Source organism: Phascolarctos cinereus, unplaced genomic scaffold (assembly GCF_003287225.1).
Source record: "Phascolarctos cinereus isolate Bilbo 61053 unplaced genomic scaffold, phaCin_HiC Scaffold_726;HRSCAF=1367, whole genome shotgun sequence".
NCBI classification, from domain to species: Eukaryota; Metazoa; Chordata; class Mammalia; order Diprotodontia; family Phascolarctidae; genus Phascolarctos; species Phascolarctos cinereus.
This window is the reverse complement of record NW_027556098.1, coordinates 116,655,366-116,681,189: the sequence shown is the minus strand read 5'-3', so window position 1 is coordinate 116,681,189 and position 25,824 is coordinate 116,655,366. Positions and strand designations below refer to the sequence as shown.

At 37.3% G+C, this 25,824-nt stretch overlaps 1 protein-coding gene across 3 annotated transcripts in view; it reads left to right on the top strand.

The window, feature by feature from the left end:
* The window catches only part of CCDC14 (coiled-coil domain containing 14), a 38,498-nt gene extending 13,014 nt beyond the window's left edge, over positions 1–25,484 (top strand). For all 3 annotated transcript variants that reach the window (XM_020985986.2, XM_020985987.2, XM_020985985.2), the window contains exons 9-13: positions 1,559–1,700; positions 11,826–11,908; positions 20,804–21,022; positions 21,095–21,227; positions 24,331–25,484. In XM_020985986.2, the coding sequence (XP_020841645.2) occupies positions 1,559–1,700; positions 11,826–11,908; positions 20,804–21,022; positions 21,095–21,227; positions 24,331–25,315 (1,562 nt within the window). In that variant the 3' untranslated portion in view covers positions 25,316–25,484. The remainder of the gene's footprint in view (positions 1–1,558; positions 1,701–11,825; positions 11,909–20,803; positions 21,023–21,094; positions 21,228–24,330) is intronic.
* Positions 25,485–25,824: the final 340 nt, after the last annotated feature.

The window sequence follows — 25,824 nt, the reverse complement described above, 5'->3', positions numbered from 1 at the left end:
CATGATGGTCTAGTAGAAGGAGCACTGGGGTCAGAAATAGGAGGCCTTGGTTTTGGCCCTGTCCCCACCATAAACTTAATTTGTTCCCAGAAGCTAGTCACTTAACCTCTCAGAGTCTCAGCCCCTCACCTCTAAAATAAAAGGGTTGGACTAGATCATTCCTCAGCTATCTTTTGCAGTTTTTAAATTCTATGATTCCATGACTTTTAAAAGCTCCACCTGTACCTCAGCCAAAAAAAAATTGATAAAACCCATCCTAGAGATGAGAAGAATTTCAGTAGATTCATCTTAGTATCATATATCAGTGTTTATGAAACTTCTATGTTGAAAAGACTTTCTAACCTAAAGCTTCTTTTTATGTCCTTTTCATTCATATCTAATAAAGGAAAAATGTTGGGGGTAGAGAGACTTGCTATTTCAGTGAAGCTGTATCCGGTTACTGTCATTGTATGTTTCGTTCTTACATATTTTCTCAAATAGTCACTTTTACATAGTGCTAACAATCTTAATCTCAGTAAACAGATTTCTGGCAGTGGAGACTGAATAACTAATGTCTAATCTCTGCATATGTCGATAAAAGTACTTCATTATTCTAAAACGTCATTTTCAGTGTGGCAAATTTGTTGTGCTATTGAATCTATCCGCTCATGTTTCTCTGAACAGAAGCAACTGGTAGGTGTACTGCTAAATAAATTTGCAATTATCTAATTGCATGTCTCCCAGCTTAGAGTGACTATTATAAATACCCTCAGCTTTTCAAAATTGTTTTAATGCTTAAAATATATTTTCTACTCATTGCAGACTTTGGATAGTAGTGTACCAGTTCTCATACTTTTTCAGTTCGTAGATACCATGGGTGATAATGAATGAGTTTGGTAAAAAATGGGCAACAGAATTAATGATGCTACTTTTGATGACATACCAAGGAGGTGATGGCTGGTTTTTTAAATAGAATCATAGAATTTTAAAACTAGAAAGGGCTTCTGAGATCATCTAGAGTAAGCTATTAATTCATACCAGAAACAAAAGTTGTTATTGTGACATAATTATGACTTGTATATTAGACTAGCCCATGAACTATTTGAAGGACCCTTTGACAATCACTAATATAGAGTAAAGGTAAATATAATTAATCTGACCATTATTCAATATAGTCATTTCTCAAAGGCGTAAATGGGAAAAGATTTCCTACCAGACTCTTTTTTTCCCAAGAAGTTTTATTGAAAGATTAAAAAGAAAACAATGTAAAATAAAACCCCTTGAAAAGAAATAGGCCCCTTCCAGTGAACCACCTACCATAGTTTTTATCTGTGATGATCACTAAGATCAAAATGATGTTGATTTGAGTGTCATCTCTTACACTGCTTAACACTTCATAGAAATTCTAATGAGAGGACCTCAAGGCCTCAAGGAAGGGGAAATAGTAGTCCTGGATAATTAACCCCTGAATAATTGAGTTCAAACTTATGTATATCACCAATATGTATATTTATGAAACATCGCTTTTTAGGGACTGGGTATATATAATATTGCTTTTAATGCTTTACTTCTTTTATAGGGGATTCTGAAATTCAGAGGTTGATTAAAGAAGTGGGAGAGTGCATAGCTCTGCTTCCAGAAGTAGCCGAAAATGCTCAAGTGGAGAGTGAAATAGCTTTAGCTATGCAGACCCTAAGGAGTGAAAATACTCATTTACGGAGGTTAGTGGGTTTCCTTTGTAAAGCAAACATTTATTGAATGTAACACTGTAGTAGGGAGGAGGCGGGAAGATACAAAGATGAACACAATGTAATCATTGCCTCAAAGATCTTCATACCTAGTAGGGAGTATAAAATATACACAGATAATTCCAATATATAGTGATAAGTATGATAAAAAGACAAAATGATATGGATGTTCAGGTAAAGAAGAAATTCCTTTTGTGGGCATCAGAGAAGGTTTATGGTCATACTTCATTTTTAAAAAAATCTTTTTTAAAGTTTTTTTTCTCATTTTTAATTATCTACCTTTTCCACTAGACTTGGTTCCATATTTCTTTTGGCTACTTCTAAAATTTAAAAAAAAAACCTACCCTCAAAAGCCAAAGATTTGCAATTAATAAGAATATTCAAAGAATGTGTCGTATAAGTCCTGAGGCTTCCAACTGTGGACTGTTGTCCATGACTGGCATTCCCTCTCTTCTCTTACTTTTTGTCTCGGCTAACATCCTACCTCCACACAATGCCTTTCTCAGTTCTCCTTCTTAGTGTCTACCTTCTGAGAGTGTCTCCAATTTACTGTCTCTGTGGCATCTTTGTACAGAGTTGTTTGTATATTGTTTTCCCCATTAGACTGTGAGCTCTCTGAGGGCAAGGACTGCCCTTTGTCTTTTTTTGTAATCCCAATACTTAGCTCTGAGCATAGCACGTAGAAGGTGTTTAATAACTGCCTGTTGATTTACTGACTTTACTGAAGATGCTTCTAGAAGAACTGTGGAGTAAGAAAAAGAAGCCTGGTCTCCAGTCCTAGTTCTGCCACCGGAATCCAAAATTCTGCCACTTTAAACATGTGACTTTACCTCTCTAGATTGCAGTTTCCCATCTTTAAAATACAGTAGTAGCCCTGTAAGTCTTTGAGAGGCTGTCTTCCATTTCTATTTAAAGTTGATATGGGTAATTTGAAATGGAGCATTTGAAGTAATAAAGGACTTGCCTTTTTGAGAGGTTTTTTTTCCTCCTTTTTTTGTAGTTTGTGGAAGAGGATAATTTTTGGAAGTAAAACAAACTACATGTCCTGTTTTGTTAGCAGTATAATTGATGCACATGGAGGCTTTTCTTAACTATGTAGTAGGAAAGAGAACTTTTTTTGTGGTCATTTAACATTGTTTCCAAAATATAGTAAAAACTTTATTGCAAGAAAGCCCTAGTTATCCATACTTGGGAAATGCATTCGGATAGGCCAGTTTAGAAAAAAACAAAACAAAAAAATCTGAGGGTTAACACCTTATGTGTTGAAACTATTGATTTTTTAACTGTTGGATGTAGTTTTTTATGGAAATCTCTCTAAAATGGACTTCACTTTGTCTTCCTTTCTTAACTAAAGTATGCTAAATAGAGTTAACCTTGTAAGTGTAAACAACAGCTATTCTACTCTGTTCTAGAGATAGAGCTATAGATACAAGAGGGCAAGGCCACATGCAGCCTGAGCACTTGAGATGCTTGATGTAATCATTGATTACAAGTGGATACCACTAATTACAAATGTTTTATTCATTAAAACAGACCTCCAAAGAGACCCTCCTTAGAAATAATTCACTAGAAATTTGAGACAAAGCTTGTAGTACTAGAACATTTTAAAACATTTTTTTACTTAATGTTTTACATGAGCAAATTCTCTCATTGAGTAAAGGAATAAAATTTAGTGTCAAAAGAGCACAAATTCAGGCAGGTCATACTTAACTTGAAAGGCAAAATATGAGCCCAAAGATTTTTTTTTGGTGGGGGTGGGGGAAGTTGTTTCCTCTTATCTGCAAGGAACAGCTAAGTTCAGAGATGTTCATCACCAAAAGGCTTGACCCAGGTTGGTGAATGTTTTGACTTTGACAACTCACAAATATTGATTGCCTTAAGGCATAGTGATATTGCAGTCTCATTGACATAGGGACCTGCTTCCTTTTTAAAATCTTGGATCTCAAGTACATATATTATCTGTTGGATTACAGAATCACAGATTTAGAACTGGAAAGGATCTTATCCCACCATCTCATTTTAGGAATGATAAACTGAGGCCTAGAAAAGTTAGCTGCCCTAGCCAAGATCATAGAAGTCGTAAGTGGTAGAGCCAGCATTTGAACTCAGGTCCTCTGACTCCCAAGTTGTGTGTTTTTTTGTTCTTAATGTCTTTTTCCAAATTAGATTTCATATTGAAATAGAAATCACAATTTGATTGAGAGGGGAAAAATAGTATTAGACTCCATCCATGGCGGGAAACTTATGAGCATGAAAATGCAATGTGATTATGTCAAATCCAAAAAGAAAGCTTATTTTCAAATTTTTGAATTTTGGAAACAAGTTTTTTTACATATCATTGTGATTTCATTGCATAGCAATTTTCAGTGCATTACATTTTAAATAGTTATATATGTGAATATAAAAATAATAATGAACATAGCGTTCATTTTAACTACTTACATAATGAAAATCAACCATTTAGCTGCCCTATCAATTTAGCAAAAGTGCTGTTATTTGGAATGACTGCTTTGTGGCCATTAACTTCAAAACAGTCTATCCGCAGTCTTTCCCAATTTAACAACCAGGTTGTATTATAGAAATTCATCTATAAAGAGATGATCTGAAACTTAGAATGTATTTTCTCATAAACAAGAATATAAATTAAGTTTAGGCTTCCAGGCCAACCCAGAAAAATTTCTATTGTAATTGAAATTGTATTAATTGAGCCCTTAGTCCAAATTGCCAAGCCTTTTGTATTAGATGGAAAGCCATAGTGTGAGTTTGGTTGCAGAAGTATTAGGGCTTTGGTGGATGCAGCTTATTCTGCAGTTGGGGAGAGCCAGGTTGGGCCAGACTCGGGGTGTCATGGAAGCTGTTCAGTGTTTCCTGCTACCAGTAAAAGCTTGACCTGGCTTAATGTGGCCCGAGTATAGTTGAAAACTCTGATTTCTTTAAGTTAGTTAGAGAAATTAATTTGCTAGGAAATTCAGGGGAAGAAAGTGTAAAGCAAAATAAGGTACCAAACTTTGAAAGATGGTGAAATTCGAATAGTTGTGGAGAGAGTGTTTTATTTAGCATTCTCTAACCTTTTCTCTCCTGGTTTGTTTCCATCTCACTGATAGCCAGCAGTGTCAGACTTAAGGAACCACAGTAGGACTGGGGACTACCACTCACAAAGAAATTTTTAAGGCCAGAATATCTGGCATATGGGTGTCTTAAAGTTGAAAATATCTCAGGGAGCGGGTGGCCCAGGACTCAGCCGATAATACTGTCCCTCCATGGACCTGGGGTCCATGGGATCAGAGACAGAGAGCTGGAAGGCATCTCAGAGTCCATCAAATTCAATTCCCTCATTTTAGAGGTGAGAAAAAGTTATTTGCCCAAGTTCACACAGTAGTAAGTAGCCAAGCTAGATTCAAACCCAGGACCTATGACTAAATCTAACACACTTTCTTTTGATTGTGTCTCTTGTTTTTTAGAGTTGGAAGGGACCTTTTTCTGTTGTTCAATCATTTTTCAGTCATGTCCAACTCTTTGTTACCTCATTTAGGATTCTGTTAGCAAAGATACTGGGGTGGTTTGCTATTTCCTTCTCTGGCTCTTTTTACAGATAAGAACTGAGGCAAATAGAGTTAAGTGACTTGCCCAGGGTCACCCAACTAGGAACTTTTTGATGAATCTTCGTGACTCCAGGTGCTGTGCTCTGTCCACTGTGCCACCCAGCTGCCTAGGAAGGGACCTTAGAGGTCATCTAAACGAACCCTTTTTCTTTTACAGCTGCTAAATTGAGATCCAGAGAGAGTTTGTCATATACTCAAGATCACATAACTAGCAATTGTCTGAAGCCAATTAGAGCTCATTCCCTTCTTGAATATAAGTTGAGCCTTCTTTCCCCTATACCAAGCTGTTGTCTCTCTCGGTTCTTCTAAATGCACTGCTTTTTCAAGTATCAGAATCAGATTTGCAGAATTACTTTTCATCAGTCAGTTAGCCTATAACCAACGTAAACTATTCAGAACATGCTGTGAAACTATTACTTATAAAACTGAGTATTTTTACTCCAAATATGGGCTATTTCCATTGCTTTTTATATAGTGGAGTGATATACTCAACCATAGCCTGCAGAGAGGATTTCTAATTCTTCAAGAAGTACCAAAAGAGCAGTGATGAAGTGACCAGATAGACCCACTGACCTATGCCCCTGCACTCAGGAGGAGGGTTTTTTGTTTTTGTTTTTGTTTTGTTAAGATAACCACCTTAACAGAGTAACAGAACTTTTCAAATATGAGGGTTCTTTGGCTAAATGTTTAATTCAGTAACAAATATCAGTTCTTTTACTTACATAATTAAGTTGGCAGAGAGTAAGTAATTCTGGAGACATTCTTAGAGTAGTACAGCAGTATATTTTTCCTCAAAAGACATTGCTACATGTTCAAAGCGTAGCTATACTGAAAGGCTGAATTGTTATTAAGCATAAGGCCAGCAACTGTCCTTTTTAGAATAGAAACAAGTAAAAAGTCTAGGTCATTGTTCCCTCTCTTTTTTCCTTCTATGTTACACATCAGAATTCTAATTTATTTGTGACATAAGAAGCAGGTGAATGTGGGGAGCAGTTAGTCCCATGGGGGGGGGTTATGGATTGATCTACTGTTGGAAATAGAAGAATGATGGGCCTTTGAAGAGTATAATATAGTTACTGAGTAAAAACAAGGGGGAAATAGGATGAGTAGGGGGGAAAAAAAGGAAGCTAACAATGAGGAAAGAAACAAAAAGTGGAATAAGAGAGGAAAGTAATGAAAAAGGGAAAAGGAGGGAAAAAAAAACAGAAGTGATAGAAGGAAAAAGAAAAGTGAAAACAGAAAGGGAGTAATATAATACAGACTTGACAGTTGTGCTTTTTTCATGCCTAAAATAAACCAGAGTTTGGTTAAGCAACTATGTGGCCCTGTGCATAGAGCAATGGATCTGGAATTAAAAAGACTGAGTTCAAAACCTACCTCATGCATTTACATGCTGTTTGACTCTGAGGCAAGTCAGTTAACTTCTGTCTGCCTCCATTTCCTTATCTATAAAATAGGGGCAGTTGGGTGGTACATTGGAATAGAGTACCAGGCCTGGAGTCAGGAAGACTCTTCTTCCTTAATTCAGATCTGGCCTGAGATACTTCCTAGCTGTGTGACCCTGGACCAGTCAGTTAACTGTTTGTCTCAGTTTTCTCATCTATAAAATGAGCTGGAGATGGAAATCACAAAGCACTTCAGTGTCTTTGCCAAGAAAACCCCAAAATGGGGTCACAAAGGATCAGACACAATGGAAAAATGACTGAACAAAAGTGGGGGTAATAATGGTACCTACCTCCCAGGGTTGTTGGCAAGGATTAAATGAGGTGTTTGTGAAGCATTTTGCAAACCTTGAAAGCATGAAAAAAAGTTAGCAATAATTATTATTATTGTTGTTGTTGTTATTAAGGACAGTTAACAGTGAGTGCCCCCATATCTGTGTCCTACACTTCAGATGAAGCTTTAAAACAGCTGCCTTTTAAATGTAATGACAAGATCTCTGTCACAGTCCTCTTGGTGTCTCCTCTTTGTGCAGAGGTGACTCGAGGTTCTAGAAGACTATGCTGTCGGAGCACAAGCTTTGGGATGTGCTGTGAAACTGTCTGTCAGTCAGTCAATGAGTATTAAGCACCTGCCGTGTGCCAGGAACTGTGCTAAGTACTGGGGACACAAAAAGAGACAATCACTACTCTCGGGGAGCTTTCAGTCTTAACTGGGGAGACAGCATGCAAACAGATATATGTAAAGGAAGCATACAGGATAAACAGGAGATAATGAACAGAGGGAAGGCACTGGAATTAAGAGGGGTTGGGAGAAGGCTTCCTTTAGAAGGTGGGGTTTTAGTTGCAATTTAAAGGAAGCCAGGGAGTTAGGTAATCAGAGCAGAGGAAGGAAAGCATCTCAGGCATGGGGGTCAGCCAGAGAAAATGCCCAAAACCCAGAGATAGAGTGTCTCAGGAGGCCAATGTCACTGGACGGAAGAGTACATGTGGGGGAGAGGAGTATAAGAAGACTGGAAAGAGGGGACTAGGTTATGAAAGGCTTTGAATACTAAATAGAGCATTTTGTATATGATCCTGGAGGTAATAGTTAGCCACTGTAATTAATTGAATAGGAGGAATGACGTGATCAGACTTATGCTTTAGTAAAATCACTTTAGTGACTGAGTGGAGGATAGATTGGAGAGGAGAGAAACTTGAGGCAGGCAGACCCACCAGCAGGTTACTGCAATAATCCAGGCATGAAGTAATGAGGGCCCATACCATAGTGGTGGCAGTGTCAGAGGAGAGAATGGGACATATTCAAGAGATGTTGCAAATGGGAAATTAAAAATCATTGACAACAGATTGGAGAGGATAGGGGGTGAGAGGTAGTGAGAAATCTAGGAAGACTCCTAGGTTGCAAAACTGGGAGGATGTTATTGTCTTCTAGAGTAATAGAGAAGGTAGGAGGGTAGGGAAGATTTAGGGGGAAAGATGGTGAGTTCTGTTTGGGGCATAGTGGTTTAAGAGATCTACTGAGTGTACACTTCAAGATGTGTGAAAGGCAGTGGGAGATAAAAGATTGAAGGTCAGCAGAGATTGGGGCAGGCTAGATAGATTCGAGAATCTTCAGCATAAAAGTGAAAATTAAATCGATGGGAGCTGATGAGATCACCAAATGATGTACTGTTGAGGGAGAAGAGAAGGCCCAGGACAGAACCCCGAGAGACACCTACAATTAGAGGGTGTGACCTAGAAGAGAATCCCTCAAAAGAGACAGAGGAGTGGTCAGATTGGTAGGAGGAAAACCAAGAGAGTATCAAGAAGGAAAGAGTGATCAACAGATGCCATAGACTACAGAGAGTTCAAAGAAAATGAGGATTGAAAAAAGGCCATTGGATTTGGCAACTAAGAGTATCTATGGAGAGAGCAGTTTCAGTAGAATGATAGGTAAGTCTGAAGCCAGATTGTAAAGGGTTAAGATGAAAGTAGGGAGAGAAAATGTAGGCACTATCCAGTTCTTTGGTAGTTTGATTGGTTTGGCACTGAATAAGCCTCAATTGTTTCTGTAAAATATGAAGCAGGGTTCTCAAGGGAGGAGGAACCATGAGAGGTTTGGGGAGAGATGAAGAATTTTGGAAGAGCCCCTGGAGAATCAGTGAGTTGATAAGGGAGGGTATAGTTGGATTGCCCACAATCAGTGACAGCCCAATTGCGGTTGTGTAACATAAATTTGTAGTTGATCCAGAACAGTTACATGATTTTCTTTATCAGTGTTGATCATCAGTGTGGGAACGAAGACTTCAGTGTTGAGAATAAGCTAAGCTTGAGGCTTGGATGGGCATAATTAGTGCTGTGATAAGGAGTCCAAGGACTGAGGAGATGACAGTGTAGAGTTGAATTGATTCACCAAAGAGTCAAGATGAGAAGGAAGACACAGTGGCTAATATATAGAGAGATGGTTTGGAAGAGAGTTGGGGGCTCAATGGATTGGAGGGTCAAGTGTAGATGAAGAGTAGTATTTTGTAAGGGAAGGCAGAGGGAGAAGTGAAAAGTCAATAGATTATTGTCAATAAGGGGATTTGGGGATGTTGGACCTAGAGGTGGTACACTTGTGGATTATGGCAAGATCCTTTAAAGGTATGACCATCTTTGTGTGTTGGGATGTGTTTTGAGTTGGGGTGGAGGAGTGGCTCATGGGAAGCAAGTAGGTTGAAGAACTGAAACCTAAAAGGATTCTGATACAGCAAGGGGATAAGGCTATATTATAAACCTGTAATCTGGGTCTTGGCCCAGCAAACCTGAGAAGGGTTAATCCCCAGAGGATTGTCCATTAGATGCTTCATGTATTTGGCCACATCTCGTTAAACAAGAGTTTCTAAGGCAATCAGGGTTTGTGATTTGTACAAGGAATACACATAAGAATGAAATCACAGATCTTTAAAGTAATTAAAGATTAGTAAATGTTAATTACACTCTGTCTTCATGAAGAATTTGAACTTTTTTTTTTTTTGGCTAGGCAGTGGGGTTAAGTGACTTGCCCAGGGTCACACAGCTAGTAAGTGTTATGTGTCTGAGGCCGGATTTGAACTCAGGTCCTCTTGACTTCAGGGCCAGTGCTCTATCCACTGCACCACCTAGCTGCCCCAAGAATTTGAATTTTTTTGACAGTACAATTTGACCTTTTTTCTTTTTTTTAACTGAGGCAATTGGGGTTAAGTGACTTGTCCAGAGTCACACAGCTAGGAAGTATTATGTGCCTGAGTCCGGATTTGAACTCATGTCCTCCTGACTCCAGGGTTGGTGCTCTATCCATTGCGCCACCTGGCTGCCCCTTGACATTCTTTTTTCTGTGACCTTTGACTCCATTGACAGTGGGGATAGGGAAGTAGAAATTAGCTTACACAAATTGTAGACTTTATAGAATCATAAAATAGAAAGGAACCTTAAATATAATGCTGCTCAACCTATCTCACCTCATTTAAGAATTCTTAAAGAAATCTTAATTTTATTATTTTTAATGAGAAGTTTCTGTTGAGCATAGAGAGAATCATAAAGAAGCATCAATTAGACATGAAAAAAGAAAGAAAACTAAAGGAAAAATACCTATAAAATGATGATAAACATCACAATAGTAGTCGGATCACATTTTAACAGTTATATTGCTTGAAAAAGGCTTTTTTTTTTAAACAATTGATATCAAACTGTACATTCTAAAGGAGCAGAAAAACTATTTTGGAGTATAGTGGGGAATCTTACAACTCCCCACAAATGATAGGAAGATTAAGAGAGTTCCATTTTATCCTTGAGAATTTTGTCTATACATAGAGGGAAAAGGAATGATGCCTTGATGTTTTTTTACAACTTGGGAGTTGTGTTCCAAATGAGTCCTGTCCTGTAGACACAGAGAACCACCAAATGTGTCCTCTTCTCTCTTCCCCTCTATACTCTCTAACTTGGTGATCTTATCAGGTGACATGAGTTCATTATCATCTCTATGCATGTGACTCCCAGATCTCTATGAAGCCATAGTGTCTGAGCTCCAGGCCTCCATCACCTACTGCCATTTCAACACCTCAAAGTGAATGTTCCAGCATTTCAAACTCAGCATGTTCAAAACAGGGCTCATTGTCTTTCCCCTGAAACCATCCTCTTTTCCAGACTTTTCTTACCATTGAGTATAGTGTCATCCTCTTATCACTCAGGCTCACAGCCTCAGCGTCATCTTTGGCTCTTCCTGGTCACTCACCATTCTGTTCTCTCATGTGTCACCCTATCTCCATTCTCACAGCCACCTCACTCAGGCCCTTATCACCTGTTGCCTGGACTATCGTAATCACTTCTTAGTTGGTCTCCTTTCTAGTACGTCTCCTTTCAGCTCCCAAAGAGATTTTTTTCTAAAGTGTGTGTCTGACCATGGTATCTCTCCTACTTCGTAAATTCTAGTGGCTTTCGGCGTTGGTAGAGCACCCACTGTGTGCCTGCCCCTGTTTGGCATTGAAAGCTCTTCCAAGCATGCCTGCTTCTTATGTTTTATTCCCTTCTGTGCAGCTGTACTGGCTGCCTTGGGGGTTCTTTGCAAGTGGCCCTCCATCTCCCATCTCTTGTCTTTGCAGTCACTGTCCCCCCATGCTTGGGATGTTTTCCCTCCTTACTTTGCCTCCTAGTTTTTCTCCCTTCCTTCAGGCCTTAGCACAAACCCCGCCTCTCTGCTGGATGCCTTTTCTTGGATCTGCTACTGAGTGCCTTTCCCTTCTGTCTACATCTTAAATATGCTTAGTCCATTAGAATGGAAGCTCCCTGAGGATAAGGAACTATTTTGGCTTTTCTTTGTATCCTCATTATTTAGTATAGCAACAGGCACCTAGAAAGAGCTTAGTAACTGTTTCTCACTGACCAACTGGCTGACTGACATAGAAGCAAACTTGAGTGGCCCTGGGTTGATGTGTACAGCCTCATTTATACTCCTAATGTCTGATTTTATTTCTTCTTTTTTGATAAATGTGTCAAAGACATAACGTTCTGTTAAGCAGCCTAGTCTTTTTTATTTGTGTTTTTTCATCATTTCAACTTAGGCGATTGAAAGCTGTAAGCCAGCGACTCAGAGAACAAGAAAAAATAATGAAGTCATCCGATTGCCTGGATTGCAACTTTGAGTGTAAGTAGTGTAACATTAAGAAATTGTGTCTAATGACATATGTGTGTGTTTGGATCTGTTAGAGAATTAGAAGAAGGATATCATATTAGGGAAAGAGAAAATGTGTATGTGGGGGGGAATTGCTTCTTTAGTACCTCTTCTCAGTGCCTTTAAGTGTTTATTTATTTATTTTGCTTTTTGGTGAGGCAATCAGGGTTAAGTGACTTGCCCAAGGTCACACAGCTAGTAAGTATCAAGTGTCTGAGGTCACATTTGAACTCTGGTCCTTCTGACTCCAAGGCTGGAGCTGTATCCACTGTGCCACCTAGCTGCCCCAGTGTTTAATTTTTTTTTTATAAAATAGTAGACAATATTTGGCTAATTAGGGAAAAATACAAAATACCAAGCATACATTTTATAATTATATTCTGAAAGTTACAATTGCACATTGACTACAATATATCCCTTACTCAGCAAAAATGTATATTAAATAAAGTTGTGTAATGGATTATCAATGCAGCTAAGTGGAAAACTGGATAGAATGCCAAACTTGGAATTAGGAAAATCTGAATTTGAATCCTGCCTCAGATTTACCAGCTGTGTAACCCTGGGCAAGTTACTTAACTACTCTGTGCTTTGGCTTCCTTGTCTGTAAAATGGGGGATAGTAATAGCACCTACCCTGAAGGGTTGTTGTGAAGGTCAAATGAGATAATACAGGTAAAGCATTTGGTAAACCTTAAAGTGCTATCTAAATGCTAACTTGGGTAGTAAGATATATTACTATCTATTACTATCTAAAACAAGAAAACATGTAGCTAGTGCCAGGAAGATTATCTTTTAAAATTCATCTGTAGAACTCAGCTATATATACTACCATATAAATGAGAGTAATCAGTTTTATAAAGTGTCGAATCATGCCAGGCACTGTGCTAAATGCTGGAAACACAGTCTCTACTGAGAAGGAGCTTAGGTTCTAATAAGGGAGGCAGCAAGTATGTACATTTTATGCAGAGTAAATACAAAGGCAGTAAAATAGATACAAAGTAGCTGTATATGAGATAGTTTGTGGGGGAAGGAGATCCTAGTGATTGGGGGAGAGGAGATTAGGGAAGGCTTCATGTAGAAGGTGTTACTATAGAAGGCTGTGTCTTAGAAGGATTCTGTGAGGCAGAGGTAAGGAGGGAGTACATTCCAACATAAAACAAGAGGCAGAATGCCACGTGTGAAAAACAGTGAAGAGATCAGTCAGGCTACAATGTAGGAAGGGAATAATAAACATTAGCGTGAAAAGATGGTTTGGGACAGAAGATGAAATAGACAGTTTTGATTATATAAAATATAAGAATCTTCGCACAAACAAAACCAATGCAGCTAAATTTAGAAGAGAAGCAAATTAAACTGGGGAAAAAATCTTGGCAGGAAATTTCTTTCATAAAGGTCTCATTTCCAAGATATATATGGAACTGATTCAAATATATAAGAATAAAAGACATTTCCCAATTGACAAGTGGCCAAAGGATATGAACAAGTAGTTTTTAGAGAAAGAAATTCAAGCTATTTCAGTAGCCATTTGAAAAAAAAATGCTCCAAATCACTAATTATTAGAGAAAAGCGAATTAAAGCAACTCTGAGGTTCCACCTCACATCCGTCAGACTAACAAAGTTGACCAAATAGGGAAAATGGCAAATGCTGGAAGGGCTGTGGAAAAGTAGGTGGTGCAGTGGATAGAGCACCAGCCCTGAAGTCAGGAGGACCTGAGTTCAAATCCGGTGTCAGACACATAACACTTGTGTGACCCTGGGCAAGTCGCTTAACCCCATTGCCTAGCAAAAAAAGAAAAATAGGTCCATTATTGCTCTGTTGGTGTAGCTATGAACATTCTGGAAAGTAATTTGGAACTATGTCCCAAAAGTTGCTTAACTGTGCATATCCTTCAACCCAGAAATAACATTACTGGATCTGTGCCCCAAAGAGATCAAACCAAGAGGTAAAGGATCCATATATACAAAAATATTTATAGCAGCTCTTTTTAATGGTAGCAAAGGACTGGAAATTAAAGAGTTACCCATCAATTGAGACAAATTATGGCATATGAATGTAATGGAATAGTATTGTGTCATAAGAGGTGAACGGGACTGTTTCTGAGAAAACCTGGGAATAGTTGTATGAACCGATGCATAGTAAAGTGAGCACAATCAGGAAAATAATTTATACAATAATAAAAACATTGTTCAAAGACAACTTTGAAAAACTTCAGAACGCTGACTACCATAATTCTGAAAGACTCATGATACCCACCTCTTGACACTTTGAAGGTGCAGAAACGAGCCATTGTTTTGAACGTGGCCATTGCAAAATGTGCTTGTTTGCATATTTGTTAAAGAGTTCTGGGTTGTTTTTTTTTTCCCCCCACGAGAGGGAGAGATGACTTTTTTTTTTGATTGAGAAAAATTTAGTTAACAAAGAAGAAAGATAGATTGGGGCCAGATTGGGAAGGCCTAGCCCATTTAAAAGTTAAGTAGAGGAGTTTCTTTTTGTTTTCTTAGGGGCAATAGGAAGCCACTGGAGTTGATTGAGAGTTCTGCACTTAAGGAAAATCAGTTTGGCAGCAATGCAAAAAGGATGGATTGGAGTAGGGGGAGACTTGAAGCAGAGGCACCAATTAGGAGACTTTCATCTAGACAAGGGATCGAACTAACATAGTAACACTCTATGAATAGGAAGAAGGGATAACAGCGAAGAGGAAATTGTATCTAAACTGTACAAGAAGCATGCCATCCCATTTGTTTTTTCTTTATCCTTTTTTTCTGTATTTATTAAAAGTTTTTTCAAACAAAAAGTAAGCAAATCCCGTTTTTTAAAAATTTCTTCCCCCTTTTTCGTTGAGGAAAAGAAATGTGATTGATAAATACTTTTTTCTTGTTTATGAATAATGCTTATTTAAGTTTGATAATTACCTAAGTCTCACATCAGAGGGATATGGTCCCCTTCTCTTAAGGCTAGATCTATAGCACCCTTCTCACTCGACCTTAGTTGGCAAACAGCCCTCAAAATGAAGGGGCCTGAAAACATGTCCCTAAAAGTTGCTGAGGCCTAATACCTTCGTGTGTATAGTTTGCTTTGAGAGGAAGGTAATATATGAATGCAGTAGTTAAGTTGGTGGTGAATAGAGTGCCAAATATGGAGTCAGGATGACCTGAGTCTTATTTTGTCAAAGATATTTATTAGTTGGGTGACCTTGGGCAAGTCACTTAGCCAGTCTTAGCCTCAGTTTCCTCATCTGTAAAATGGAAATGATAATAGCATCAACTTGGCAGGGTTGTCATGTGAAGATCAAATGATAAATATAAAAAAAATGCCTTGCAAACTTTAAAGCACTTTATAAATGATAGTAATGACTAGCTCAAGTTGGTGCAGTCTTCTAAACATTCCCTTAATAAAAAAAATTCGTTTTTCCTTTGCCATAACCTTTGTTCAGTATTGCTTATTCTTAAAGCATTTAGAAGCCAGGGTTGCTACAGGTCCATTGTTTCTCAATTGGAGCGTGGATTTTCCATAGTCCGTCATTTCCCCATGTTGTCTTCATCACGTGAAAACCCTATTGAACCCAACCTTGTAGTAAATAAAAATCGTAGGGATTTTGCCCTAGTTTTTGCAAGGCCATTTTTTCCATCTTCCTCTCTTCCAAATATTACCAGGGCTTTTGCTTTCCCTATAAGGAGAGCGAATCAGAGGTAAATTTCAGAGCAGAAGTGTCTCTGCTTCCACAGTCTTTTGATTCCCCATCGGTCTTAAGAATTGCTATTTCCATTCAAGGAAATGCCTTTTAGAAAGTAATCCATATTCCGTTGGATCCCTGTACGTGGAACCTCACGGGCCCACACAAACAGAACAAACACATATAGTTCTGTGTGTGAGCCGTAAATATTAAAACAGTCCAAACATTTGAGCACCTACTGTTTGTAGTGACTCAGAATTTATTTTGAACTTATCATTTCTCACAATCTTACTTATTTCAGTCATTTGGCAGTGGAGAAGTACATAATGATCAGGCTATAATAATAATAATGTAATAGACTATAACATTACCACCAGAGAACTGCCTAGGAGCAGTGGTGTAAAGATCATTAAAGAGATGTAAAGGGGTGTATGAGGTGTTCAGGGAGGACTAGCACCTCTGGTGTGAGGGCTTGCTGAGTCCTTCTCAGGACTGCTCATCCACCTTTGGTGTCTGTCTGACACTCAACTCTCACCTATCGCTCCAGGAAGCTGTAGCATGTGCAGTGACCACAAGCCGGCAAAACTGTCTTGGCAGACGGGCTATTGAGGATAACCAACAGGCCTCATCTGTGAGTTTGGGAATATCTACCCTGGGCAGAATGAAAACAGTTTGTTCCAGCAGCCGGGAAGGCAGCTGAAGCAGTCACTATGGAGTACTTAGAGCTTGGTCAGATATTGAAAATGCCAAGGTCGTCCTCTGTGTCCTAGGCCGTCACTAGTCATCTTGACTTTTGTCTTTCCACTGGGCTTTGATGACTCTGGGAGAGTGAAGGTGACAACTTTGTGCAACTCTTCCTCACTTAAATCTAATTCATGTACAAGTCAAAACATTACCCCATGATGTCATTGGTCCTCTTGGAAAACAAAGAAGAAACAAACAAAAATCACTGGAGTTGTGTGACTGGAAAAGGAAATAGGCTGATCTGGTAGTAATGTACAGAGATCAAAAGATGAGCAGCAAATAGCTTACCACTTTTCTTCCTATCCACACAGTCTCAGGATGTTGGATGTTAAACTCACATAGAATGAGAAGGTACGAATAGGTTATGATCTTTGCTGTCGGAAGGACTTACCCACATTGATTAATCACAGATCCATCAAAGGATTCAAGTCTCTGCAATCTCTTTTCATTTCATTTCTGTTGTCCTCCCAGTTTCAATCTTAAATGCCCTCAGGGATGATCTGGCTTAATTTGATTTCTTGACCAGTTTTTATAAACATTTTCCCCTTATTGCTTCTTGCTGTTTTATAAGGTGATGCTGCTGTTAATCACCTGCCTTCTTCCTCTATGAGATTTGATAGACAAGTTTGTATTCTAAACAAGGGATTGTCCTTGACTTCTGTTTCTCTGCATTTGGCAAGGAGATAAATTGTTTAGTCATTTCAATCATGTCCGACTCTTCATGACCCCGTTTGAGGTTTTCTTAGCAAAGATACTGGAGTGGTTTGCCATTTCCTTCTCCAGCACATTTTACAACTGAGGAAACTGAGGTAGACAGGGTTAAGTGACTTAATGAGGGTCACACAGCTAGGAAGTATCCTGAGGCCAGATTTAAACTGAAGAGGCTGAAGGCTGAGTCTTCCTGATTCTAGGCCCTGTGCTCTATCTACTATGCCACCTAGTCGCCTATAAGGGATAGAATACTTTCTGACTAAGATGATTTCTAGGCTTGTTGGTCTCCACATTGTGGTTCATGGCTTGAACTTTCTAAGAAAATGCTGGTAGTGTCTGTTCTATCCAATTCCCAATTTTCTACAAAACAAGTTTGTTTGATGTAGATCTGGTATGGATTGTCTCACACATCATATCTTCTCATTTTTACTCATCTAATTTCACACTTAGTTAAATCAAATGTAATTTGTCAGCAAAATATTACATATAACTTTGAACACAAGATATTTTAGAAATCATTCCTATTTTTAGAACTTGTCTAAGAGACTTTTAATGGCATAGTAGATAGAGGACCAGAATTGAGGTTAGGAAAACCTCAGTTTAAGTCTTGACTCTGACTTATACTTGCTCTGTGACCGTTGGCCAGTTACTTAATCAATCAGTGCCCAAAACAAGTCTGTAAGATTATTAAGTTACAAAGAGGTTGCTGATTTGAATCAGTGAAGGGAATTTCCATTACTAGCAATTCCCCACATCAATGAAATCAGGGGACTGAACAAAAAAAATTTTTCATTGCCTACAGTTATATAGTTTTTGCTGCTGGCCTTAACTGTTATCCATTTCTGGTCTCTGATCTTGAGCCCTTTTAAGGACTGCCCATCCACCTTTAGTGTCTACCTGTCACTCAACTCTCACACACCCACAGTCTTTTACCTTTGCATTTGTGCTCACTGTCCCCCCTTCTTTCAAGGCCTACCCCTAATGCCATCTCCTCAATGAACCAATTAACTTGGTTCTCTCTGGAAGTAACTGTTCCCCCTTCTCAAATTCCTCATGCCTGTTTGAGTTTTCCTGTGCACTTATCACATTCTTGTTTGAATTACAGTTATTTGCATATATGTCTTATCTTCTAGTAGATTATAAATTCTTTAAGGACAATTATACATACATACACACACACATTTCTCATTTTCATATCTTCAATCTCTAATATTGTACCATGGCAATATTAGGCAGTGTTTGATGAACTGGATTGAACTATAGTGAATGTTTCCTATGTTTTCTATACCTTATCTATATCAAGTTCCTCACTAGCTTGTAAAGCTCTAGATGAGGCTATTACTTACTTTTCCATATGGCCAGACTTAAAGCCTGAGTCCCAGGGTTTTGAAAGAAGAGAATTGACTTTAATTCATAGGTAATGGAACCCCAGTGTTCTAATGGTAATAACCATCCATATGTGGCTTGGATACATTGATATCTTGAGTACATATTTCATATGATTCTTTTCTGCCCTAAAAAAAAAGCTGAAAAACATCCCCCCAAAGTTGATAAATATTGTGGTCAATAAAAAAACAAACTGGGATTATTTTAGAAATACCACTATATTCATTGTTCCTTCTTTTTTTATTTCACCTAATTGTTAAAAATAAAATATTTTGTAGGTGTTCTTAAAAAGTTAGAACAGACTTTTTGTGGTAGCAAAAAAAACCAGGAAACATAGTGGGTATTGGGGAATGGCTGAACATTATATAATTATACATTTGTCTTATATATACATATATAAACACATATTGTGTATGTATTATATAATTGAAATGGAATATTATCATTCCATGAGAAACAACAAATTTTCAACATCAGAGAACCATAGGAAGAACTATACAAACTGATGCAGATAAAGGTAAGTAGAAGAAGTAGAAGGTGTAAAGTAAATGAAAAGAACATTAAAACAAAGCCAGACACCGAATACTTAAAATAACTAATCTTAAGAGAAGATAGAACAGTCTGTCTCCAAACGCTCATACTTTTTGACCCAGAGATACTGATTAGACATCAGTTCCAGAAAGCTCAAAGACAGAAAAGACTTATATATACACGAAATACTTATGGTGGCACTTTTTATTGTAGCATAGAACAGGAAATAAAGTGGGTACCCATCTGCTGGGGAGTGGCTAAAAAATACGGTATATGCATATAATAGGATGTTATTTTGCCATCAAAAATGATAAAAGGGATAGATTCAGAAAAAACTGGGAAGACTTGTATAAATAAATACATAATATTAAAATAATCAACTTTGAAAGCCTTAAGATCTTTGATCAGTGCACTAACCAATTAGGACTCCAAAAGACTGATGACAAAGCATGTTTCCTGTCTCTTGGCAGAGAGGCAATGAATAATGAGAGGTGCAAAATGAGACATACATTTTAGGACAAAAAATGTGTGAATTTGTTATACTTTATTTTACTAAATTATTTTATTTGGAGAGGGAATGTGGGAAGGTAATAATACTTTTAAAAAGAAAAGAAATACACATCAGTGATACATTAAAAATACACAGTAGAGCAGAAGGAAGTTTAGAATGGGACACATACAAGCGTGACAATGTTGTTATGTTTATACATATGTTAAAGCTATATATGAGAGATTCATATATAATCTCTTTTCTTTGTATATGGAAATATTCATGTTTATTGAAGTTTGTCAAGCTTGTAGTAAAGCAAATTGTAAAAGAAATGTATCTCCCTCTTTTTGGTAAAGGGGGTAAGGAGTGCAATGTCTATGAAATGTCACCTTTGCTGTCATAAGGTCACTGTTATCAGTTGCTTTTACTTAACTGTTTTTCTTTGTTACAAGAAAGGGATCATTGGAGAAGAGGATAATATGAGAGTATATATAGAAATGGCTGTGAAACAGGTCTTCAGTATAACTTTTTTCATTATTCCATTTTTGCAAGGAATCCTTTTTAAAAATTATATATTTTTTTGATAATGACTAGAAACAGGAAATACCTGTTGTTTGATGAATAGCTAAACAAATTATGATACATGAATATACTGAAATATTTTTATGTGATTAAAAAAATGAGAAATTCAGAGTAACATGGGAAGACTCATATGAACTGATATAGAAAGAAGTAAGCAGAACCAGGAGAATAATATTCACAAACACAATAATAGTGTTGGACCTGGTTGGTGTTGATTTACCAAGTTTTGGGGTTTGTTTTTGTTTGAAATTTTATTATGAGGGAAGGTGGGCAAGTTGGTGTGTGTGTGGGGGGTATTTCCAGAATTGAATTTGGTATTAAAAAAGGCATCAGTGGAGAGGTTTTTTCAAGTAACATTATCTACTTTAAAAGACCTAAAGTGGTATAAGGACATAGGAGTTCCCTTTAACCAAAAACACACCCTAAACTTTTTAAAGTTTTATTATAATTTTGACAATCCATAACAGTAGTGAATTCTAGTCCCCATATGTGGGGTCAAATTGGTCATACTTGGAATATATTATTTTTAGGTTAAGAAAATAAAACTATCACTTTAAAATGTGTGAAATATTCGCTGGTGATAGAAAAACCTGACTTGTTCAATGTTTTTCATTATATGCAGAATTTACACAGAACATAAAGTCGTAATGATGAAAATTTTAGATTTTATTTACTTTCCTTTTGAATCTCTACCTATGTGCATGCATACTTTAAGCTTTAAAAACACATTTTGGACTCTTTGTCCTAACAGTAATTTCTACGCAGTCACTCAACATGTCCCTGCAGACCCAGCTGAAGGAGTCATTAAGGAATCAGAAGTTACTGAAGAGTAAGAATGACAAGCTCTTAAAAGTGATTGAAAGCCAGAAAGAAGAGTACAAGAAATATGTCAAGATATTTCAAGAAAAAGACAAAAAAATATTTGAAAATAAGAAGCATTTTGAGATGGAGACTGCAAAGATTAAAATTGGTATGTATTTGACCTGTAGTAAATTATCATATTTCTGTTAAAAATGAAAATTAAAACTCTTTTATGTTTTAGAATTGGAGGAAGCCTTGGCCAATGTGAAAACCTACCAGTTTAAACTAGAAACATCTAGAAAGGAAAATAAGATCTTGGATGTAACATTACATCAGCGTGAAGCTGAAATTATCCGGCTAAAAGAACTAACCAGGTAATCTTCACTCTCATTCTAATAATATGGTAGTTGTCATGTCTGACTATCTTATCAAAAGTCAAGAGTTTAAAAAAAAGAATCTCAAACCCTAACACCTGCAGCATATCTTTAACTATCCCCAGCATCCTTTTGTCATTCAATTCAGTGTTTTTATTTTCTTCCCCTTCCACTGCTCAGGGTGGTTTTTTTGTTTTGTTTTAGTCTTTTGCTTTTTGGTGAGGTAGTCGGGGTTAAGTGACTTACTTGCCTAGAGTCACATGGCTAGGAAGTGTCAAGTATCTGAGGCCAGATTTGAGCTCAGGTCGTCCTGACTCCAAGACTGGTGCTCTATCCACTTCGCCACCTAGCTAGCTGCCCCCTCAATGCTATTTCTGATATCATCTGCCCTCTACTTTTTTATTGTCATCAAGAAAAGGAGGTGAGATCTCCTTGACCTGCTGTTGAGGAACTCTTTCTGAATCAGCCTCTGTGCCTGCTCATTCCTGAGAGATCTCCTTTCCTATAATGGTAAATAGTAATAGTTACTAGTAACAACCACCTTGTTTTTAATTCCCACGTAGTGACCTTCCTTTTGGCAAGAAGTACCTTGGCACTCTTTATTTGTGTACTTTGTATGTGTGCACCAAATGGGATACTAAATAATCCACATAAAAATACATTCCTCTCTTTTTCACTCTATCCCCAGCTGTAGCCAGCCTTTAGGACTTAAAACACTCAATGAGAGGAGCATTGTTGTAGGATTTTTTTTTAAGACCTCCTCAAAAGGAGATTCCAGAGTTTACCTCAGTCATCTTCCCTAGTATTTAGTAGCCTTTTGCATTTTGCTTTTCGTGACATCTGCATCACGACTTCAGTTAACCCATCTTAATTTAGTTAATTGACCTTCTAATGACTCAAGGAGACTAGCAGATATGCTTAGGCACAGGTATACATAGGATTTGGTGCAACTCTAAAAACAATTGCAGGTTACTGTACACACAGTTTTTAACATTATTTTGGATCTGAGGTTTTTTTTGTTTTTGAGTCTGGGTTTAGGCATACTGGGCTTAAGCTCATGTTAATCTCAACAGTATCAGTGACTTCATGGTATTTTGGTAACAGGCTTGAATCTTCAAATAGTTTTCTTTTTTTAAGTTAGTATCCTGAAACTGGCCCCTAGTTTTGTTTTGTTTTTTTAAACACTGGTGGTCAGAATTGTTTTGCTTGTTTTGTTTTGTTTTTCAGTTTTTCTTAGAAACTAAGAGGCACTGAAAATGGGTGGAACAATAGCAATTAGCATGTCAAATAAAATAAGTGTTCAAGCCCCCTGCTCAGTTTCATGGTCAGAACTGATCCCAAGTAGACACAAGTGTTCTGTTTTTACTGATCTATAGAGAGTAACTCCATACAGGTTTTTGGAATATCTTTCCCATTTTTGTCAGCAGTGATCAGAAACTAATATGTGAGGGCTGGCAAATGTCTCAAGCTTTTACTTATTTCATTCACCCCCATGCTACATAAACTTTTAAATGATTATAGCTATCATGATCACTCTTTTTAGATTTTCGTGTAACCGTGGTTTAAAATTATGCAAAAAGGGGTAAGAAATGGAGTGTAAGTAATAGAAAGTGTTCTTCTAAGCACTTGAATACTGCACCTGGTAGTTCATATTTAAATGGAAATACTTTTAATAAGTAGCCTCAGGGGAAAATATCGATTGGCTTATTATGGAAATAGATAGCTTTTTTTTCCCCAGACCACCATCCTCTTGTTGTTTAAATTTAGAAATCTGTAGCTTTTGCTGTATGATCAAAATATGAATGATGTCTTTATTGGAATTATTTAGGGACATTCTTTTTGAATATGTAGTTTTTTGACTTTTAATTTGCAGAGTAAGCATTAGTACTTTACATGTAAGCTTTACTGATATCCATTAAATTACATTTCCACAAATTATTTTTGATGATAGGATTGTGCCCTGTTCTCTTCCTGACTCTCAAATTTGTAAAAGTGTAATTTCCCAGTGCTTGATGACTAGTAGGAAATATATAATAGGTGTTCCCTGTTTTAAGAAAATCTAACATAGCAGTACAGAACTCCCAACCTTGTTAGTTAGAAAGTTCTTTAAAGATAAGCTCCTCTAATTTATTTACATTTTTATAACTTTTTAAGCTAGTTGGGGTTAGGGGATCAACAAAAATTGCTGCTACTTACATGAAAATTAATCAGAAATAAAGAAAAAGCACTTTTGAAATTATAACGTAGACCAGTAGAAAATGTTTGAATTTACATAAAGTTGATTTACAGAAAACTTTTATGGAAAACCAGATTCACCTGTACATAAGCCTTAGCCATGTTGTTCTGATAATAACCACTAGAGGGTAATATATTTTGAATATATACTTCTAGTGGAAGAAAATAACTTGCATTTTGTTTGAGGTACCATGAAAAAATTTTAAAAAATAGTATCTTAGAAATGAAACCTAGAGTGCCTTCTAGCCCAACCCCCACCTGAATTATGAATTCCGTCTCATATCTGACAAGTTGTCATCTAGCTTCCCACTTCCTGTATTTTAACCAAGTATGTAATTACAAGCCAGGCACTGCACTGCAGGTACAGGACCTGAATTCAGATCCCATTTCTACCACTTAGCACCTGTGTGACCTTGGGCAAATCAGTTCATTTCTCTGGGCTTGTTTTCTCATCCATAAAAGGAGGTTGAACAAGATGACTTCTAAGGGTCCTTCCAGCTCTACGTATACATACATGCACGCATGTGTATGTGTGTGTGTGTGTGTGTGTGTGTGTGTGTGAATTCATGTTTTACAAGAGATTATTTTCTGAATCTCTTTTTACATGAAAATATTACAGTTGAAGTTCTGTTGTCATAGTCATTTACTTTCCCCTGCAAAGCCAAAAACATTCTAGAAATTCAGTGTTTTCCTTTATACTTTTAACCTGTGCAGGTGGTTAAACTATCTGGGGTAAATTATTCCATGCAGTCCAGATTAAACCTAAGCCATCTGTGACATTTTATTCAAAACAGAAGTGAGCTGTTGCCAAAGGAAAAATATACATTGGCCAGGAAAAATAACTAATATACCTAATTTCTCCCAACAGAACTTTGCAGAACAACATGACACAACTCCTCACAAACCTCAGTGTGACCAACAGTCTCTGTAAGCCTGAGAACATGCTTACCAGATCCCTTCTAGACATTCATGAAAAACACCTACAGCATAAAAAATCTCCACCTCAGTTTTCCATGAGTCACCTTAAAAAGTTAGAAAACAATCAAATTTATACTCACACAGAATCACCATTTTTAAAAGAAGATCGAAAAGGGAGAGTGCCAGTTGTGCCTTACGAAAATTTCCTAAACCCTGAAGTCTGTAAACACAAATCTCCAGGTTCAGCTAATGAATTAGACCTTGGGACTGTACCATATCATTCACAGGTACTTTCAGAAGTAGGGAGTGAGGCGGACACCTTAATAGATGATGTATCCGGATTGAATGATGAGACAATTTACCTCCCATTTGCTGTAAGCTCCTCTAAAAAGAAATCCACTCCTGAAAGAAGAAGTCCATTGCCACAGAATAACATCTCTAATTCCAAACTATCTGGCAACAGTGGAATTTTGGGTTCTGAAAAACAAAATGAGCTGCTTAAGCCCATCTCTTTATTTGCACCCTCAGAAGATGCAAAGGCTAGTTTTGAAAAGTTCCCTAATACTTCTTCTCTGAAGAGTGAAACAGAAGTTGTATCTGAAAAGATAAGGGCAGTTAATGTAGAAGATGAACAGCTCCTAATGAAAATAAAGGAGGTAATCAGTAAGATACCTGCTGACTTTGTGGATAAGTCTATGGGTCATCATAATGCCTTGGAATGTCAAACTGCCACTTCTCTGTTGAAAAACAGTACTCTCTGTGACTATAGCTTTTTAAATTCTGATTTAATGTCAAGAATGTCTGACTGGAGTTTGTCTTCCCTTTCTTCATTCACTTCACATGATGAACAGGACTTCAGAAATGGCCTTGCAGCATTGGATGCCAACATAACTAGGCTGCAAAAAACTTTACAGACTGGCATGCTGAAGAAATGAATCTAAAAGAAAACAAAACTGAGTGTGTCCATTCTTCATTTGTTGCAGAATATTTTGATACTTTATGCTCTGTTTTTGGAGTGTCTTTATAATGAGTGTTTTATATTAGTTTAAATTATGGGTGGAATTATCAGTGGAATAAACTAAATTTATTATTGCATTAAATTGACACTATGAAATTTGTGAAATCTGTCATCTTGAAGAATTAATATTTTAGGGAACAAATATCCCAGGAGAGATTTGTGAATTATGTCCAGCATTTAGCTGTTAAGTGATTAAATTCAAATGTACCTGTATGATTTGGGTAAATATGACATTGGTGACCATTAAGAATACATTTTCAGTTGTGGTGGAGGTAGAGGCCAGGTTTCAGAAAGCTAAGGAACGTTAAGCTTGTGAGGAAATAGTAGTAGTAAGGCTTTTAAGTTTGGCAGAGGAATGGAAATAAGAAAAGGGAAATAAGTCCCCATGGGGATTTGGTAATGATTCTTCCATTCTTCAGATGTTAA